Genomic DNA, 4,165 nt, shown 5'->3' with positions numbered 1-4,165 from the left:
AGATAGATAGATAGATAGATAGATAGAAACTTCGCAAGAAGTGAGCTGTTTGCAGCTGTTTGAGGCGTAATCCATCATTTTTTCAGTGTATAAGAGATCTCCATGGTTAAGACAAAAACAAAGAAATGTTTGCCCCGCGCGCCCCTTCCTTCTTGACGCAGGACTGAGTCAGCCGCGGCGCGCTTAATTAACCATTCACAAGGCATAAAAACCAGCACGTAGCCCCATCCCAAACCTAAAAACTTATAAAGGCAGCAAACTCCAGACCAAAAGCATTCAGACTGAGAACAACAAGGGGTGTGCGAACTGAAATTCTGAAGCCAAAGGAGCCGCACATCATCAGGTAAGGTTCAAAAGGGCGAAAAAAAAAGAAAAAAAAAGAAGTAATGTTTTAGTTTTATATTTTAGTTACTTACCTGATATAAGAAGGGGAAAATCGTGAAACTGGAGTTTCTATTAATTTATTAAGATTTTATTCAATATTCTAAGTTTAATCCAAGAAAAATAAAAAATTAAATATTACAATAAAATAAAATTTTGTTGTAATACAGCAGTAAAAATATTTATTATGATAAAATCTTAAATATTGTGAAATATTAGATCTCACAATTTCTGTAACTAATGATTTAAACAGATTCTGGATTTTTCGTTATTATAATGATTTTATTTTATCAGTTCTGCAAAGCTCTTTGACTTTATTAATATTATAAAATGTAAAGAAAAATATCATGGGCACACAGGTAAAAAAATATGAAAATATTGTTTCTGTGTTACAATATTGTGCTGTCTTTCAGAAAATCAGAAAACTCTTGTATTAATAGTCTTTGTCATCCATTCTGCCTTAAAGCTGTAAGCTTGTCAAACTTTATCAAAGACCTTTGCCAGGTTTCTCATCTGGAATAATTTGAAAAGGTTTTTAAGTCTCTTTTGAATGAATTAACCAACCTGTCGTGTATTTTGGTCTGCAGAGCAAAATGAAGCTGAAACATTCATTAAAGAAGCTTTGGACAATCCTTCGAGCCATTTTCACGTTCCTCTTTGCTCTGCTGGTTCTGGGAGTCATGGTTTGGGCCTATGTGGAAGGCTTCCAGCTGGCCACATCCATGTACGGGATCATTTCCTTCGGCTTTTACGGACTCCTGCTCTCGCTCCATGTTCTGGTTCAAAGCCTGTTCGCCTTTATCGAGCACCGGCGAATGAAAACCCGCACGAAGCCGTGCAGCTACACTAAAACAATTGGATTCACAATTTCTGCTTACCAGGAGGATCCCATCTATCTTAGAGAGTGCCTCAACTCTGTCAAGAGCTTGCAGTATCCCTCGGAGCTGTTGCGCATCATCATGGTGATTGACGGGAACTCAGATGATGACAGGTACATGATGGACATGTTTAGGGAAGTGTTTGCAGACCAGGATCCGGGTTTCTTTGTGTGGAAGAACAACTACCACTCATGGGATCCCACAAAGCCTCAGCAAGATGAAGAGACGGGAACAGAAAGCAGCGCTGATTATGTCATTGGAGAGGATCCTCAGAAAAAAGACTTGGAGCATCTGATCCAGACCAAAAGGTGTGTGTGCGTCATGCAGAAGTGGGGAGGCAAGCGGGAGGTGATGTACACTGCGTTTAAGGCTTTGGGATCAGCAGTTGACTATATTCAGGTATTTACTTTTCTTCACTTGTTAAAAATCTCAAAAAGTTTTATTCAATATCTTGTAAAAAATAAATAAATAAATAAATAAAAAAATTATGGCGTTACAAGTTTTCAGTGATGTTTAATATTCTGACTCCTCAGGTGTGTGATTCTGACACGAAGCTGGACCCTTTAGCTACTGTGGAACTGTGCAAGGTATTAGAGAGCAACCCCAGGTACGGTGCTGTGGGAGGAGACGTGATGATTCTCAACCTGAAAGATTCATACATCAGCTTCATGAGCAGCCTCCGGTACTGGATGGCTTTCAACATCGAGCGGTCCTGCCAGTCCTTCTTCAACTGTGTGTCCTGCATCAGCGGTCCTCTGGGTAAGGGAGATAATTGTCACTGATGTCAAAGGAGGATCATTTTTACATAATATTGTTGAAAGATCTCACTAGATACATATGTTTTCCTGCAGGTTTGTACAGGAACGACATCCTCCAGCAGTTTCTGGAGTCCTGGTACAACCAGAAGTTTCTGGGAAGTCATTGCACATTTGGCGATGACAGGCATCTCACCAACCGAATGCTGAGCATGGGCTACGCCACAAAGTACTTACTATTTTGTTATATCTACTACAAAAAAACCCCCAAACAAAATAAATTATTCATTATTCGTCATGTTTTTGAGATGCTAGATGTAAAGCTTTCTATAATGTTTTTTGTCTGTTGTATTTCTTTTTAGATACACAGCTCGTTCAAAGTGCTATACAGAAACACCTGCCCAGTTTCTTCGCTGGCTCAACCAGCAAACTCGCTGGACCAAATCCTACTTTCGCGAGTGGCTCTACAACGCGATGTGGTGGCACAAGCATCACCTCTGGATGACCTACGAGTCCATCGTCTCCGGCGTTTTTCCTTTCTTTGTCACAGCCACCATCATCCAGCTGTTCTGGATGGGCTCGCTGTGGGACATCCTCTGGGTTCTCTGCTGCATCCAGCTCATCGGGCTGGTGAAAGCAGCCTACGCCTGCCTCCTTCGCCAAAACATAGTGATGGTCTTCATGTCGCTCTACTCCTCGTTGTACATGACCAGTTTGCTGCCTGCAAAGTATTTTGCCATTCTCACGATGAACAAAAGCAGCTGGGGGACGTCTGGCAGGCGTAAGATTGTTGGTAACTACATGCCCCTACTTCCGTTGTCAGTGTGGGCTGCTATTCTCTTAGGTGGGTTTGGATACACAATCTACAGGGAGACTCGAGAAGATTGGTCAAGTCCAGCCAAGATTATGGAAACTCGGTTTCTTGTTTTTGGTTGTGTGGCGTACTTATGTTACTGGCTGGTCATGATGGTCCTCTACTGGGCGTGGTTCCGAAGGTTATGCAGAAGGCGCTCCCAAAGCTACAACATTAGCGTGTAGCTTTAAAGACTGAATACAATTTTAATGACTATCGCTTTATTTATTGTATTTATTTTGTCAGTACAAACTAAGGGATTAAGTATTGTTTCTATCAATTAGAAGGGTAACATCGACTTTTTCACTCATATGGAGATGTTTTTACATATTTAAAAGTATATGAGCTGAACCTTTGGGGGTTACTGCAATACTCAAACTTTTCTTGATTAGGTGATGAGAAAGCAGATTGTCTGTTATAAGATATTTATTTTTGATATTTAAATCTGGGAAAAAGTGATTGGTTATTTCTAGGAAGACTAACTCTACTGATACCTCTACTGTCCATGTATATAGTTGTGTACACTTATGAGAATGAAGTTGTCTCTGCACTGAATGCTGCACTGCATCTCATGCTGTTCTGCATATTTACTTGAAACTTGCACACTGTATGTAGAGAACGCTACACTGTGAAACATCAATAAGAAGAAAAGCCATCTCCGACCAATGCCCGAAGTTATCGCAACACTTTATCATGCATACATCATACATTATGTTTTTCTTTTTTTGGCAACAAAGCTTACACACCTCACTGTAATCAAATCTATCTAACAGTATAAACAAAGCTGATTGATTTATTGTTACAGTTGGTATATTCATCTTGTGTGAAGTACAGTACAAATGCACTTTTATGGAATTTGATACATTTGATATGTCTATATGTTTGTTCTCTATGTTTTATGTTTGGCTGTAAATATTTCGAAATGTGAAAAATGTTATTATATTTCTGCCAAATAAAAAATATTTATAATAAAATCTTTGGAGAAAATGTACATTATTTGCTATATTTATCCTAAAAAGCTGGAAACAAAGAAATATTTTTTTTTTAAATTAGCTCACTCATGTCTCATGCTAAGATTAGCTTCCCAAGTATTCAGTTGAAACTCACACCCTCACCTGCCCTGAAATGAGCAAGTGAATGTGCTGACAAGAAAAATAATAATGAAAAAAACTTTTATTTTTATGTATCTGACCAAAAGCAATATAGCTTAATGATATAAGCTATATTGCTTATATCATATAAGCAATATAGCTTATATGATTATATATTAAGCTATATTAATATAGCTTAATATATAA

The 4,165-nt window shown here is 38.5% G+C and overlaps 1 protein-coding gene and 1 long non-coding RNA gene across 2 annotated transcripts in view; one reads left to right on the top strand and one right to left on the bottom strand.

Annotated features, from left to right (window-relative positions):
• The window catches only part of LOC107837026 (uncharacterized), a 19,739-nt gene that overhangs the window by 14,940 nt on the left and 634 nt on the right, over positions 1-4,165 (bottom strand). The window contains exon 2 of the long non-coding RNA XR_001662998.1: positions 2,725-2,735. This is a non-coding gene — a long non-coding RNA (uncharacterized LOC107837026). The remainder of the gene's footprint in view (positions 1-2,724; positions 2,736-4,165) is intronic.
• On the top strand, positions 254-3,731 carry has1 (hyaluronan synthase 1). The gene is made up of 5 exons (XM_007559550.2): positions 254-343; positions 969-1,658; positions 1,793-2,018; positions 2,111-2,243; positions 2,377-3,731. The coding sequence occupies exons 2-5, from the start codon at positions 975-977 to the stop codon at positions 3,050-3,052; spliced, it is 1,719 nt and encodes a 572-aa protein (XP_007559612.1). The 5' UTR covers positions 254-343; positions 969-974; the 3' UTR covers positions 3,053-3,731.

Source organism: Poecilia formosa, unplaced genomic scaffold (assembly GCF_000485575.1).
Source record: "Poecilia formosa unplaced genomic scaffold, Poecilia_formosa-5.1.2 Scaffold105, whole genome shotgun sequence".
Lineage (NCBI taxonomy): Eukaryota > Metazoa > Chordata > Actinopteri > Cyprinodontiformes > Poeciliidae > Poecilia > Poecilia formosa.
Note: the sequence above shows the minus strand (reverse complement) of the source record. Positions and strands in the feature narration are given on the sequence as shown.

What these genes read in the sequence shown, in the direction of transcription:
- has1 (XM_007559550.2), top strand. Translation starts at nt 975, where the DNA reads ATGAAGCTGAAACATTCATTAAAGAAGCTTTGGACAATCCTTCGAGCC. An exon ending in CAGCAGTTGACTATATTCAG is followed by an intron (nt 1,659 to 1,792) that starts GTATTTACTTTT and finishes CTGACTCCTCAG; the next exon opens with GTGTGTGATTCTGACACGAA. An exon ending in CTGCATCAGCGGTCCTCTGG is followed by an intron (nt 2,019 to 2,110) that starts GTAAGGGAGATA and finishes GTTTTCCTGCAG; the next exon opens with GTTTGTACAGGAACGACATC.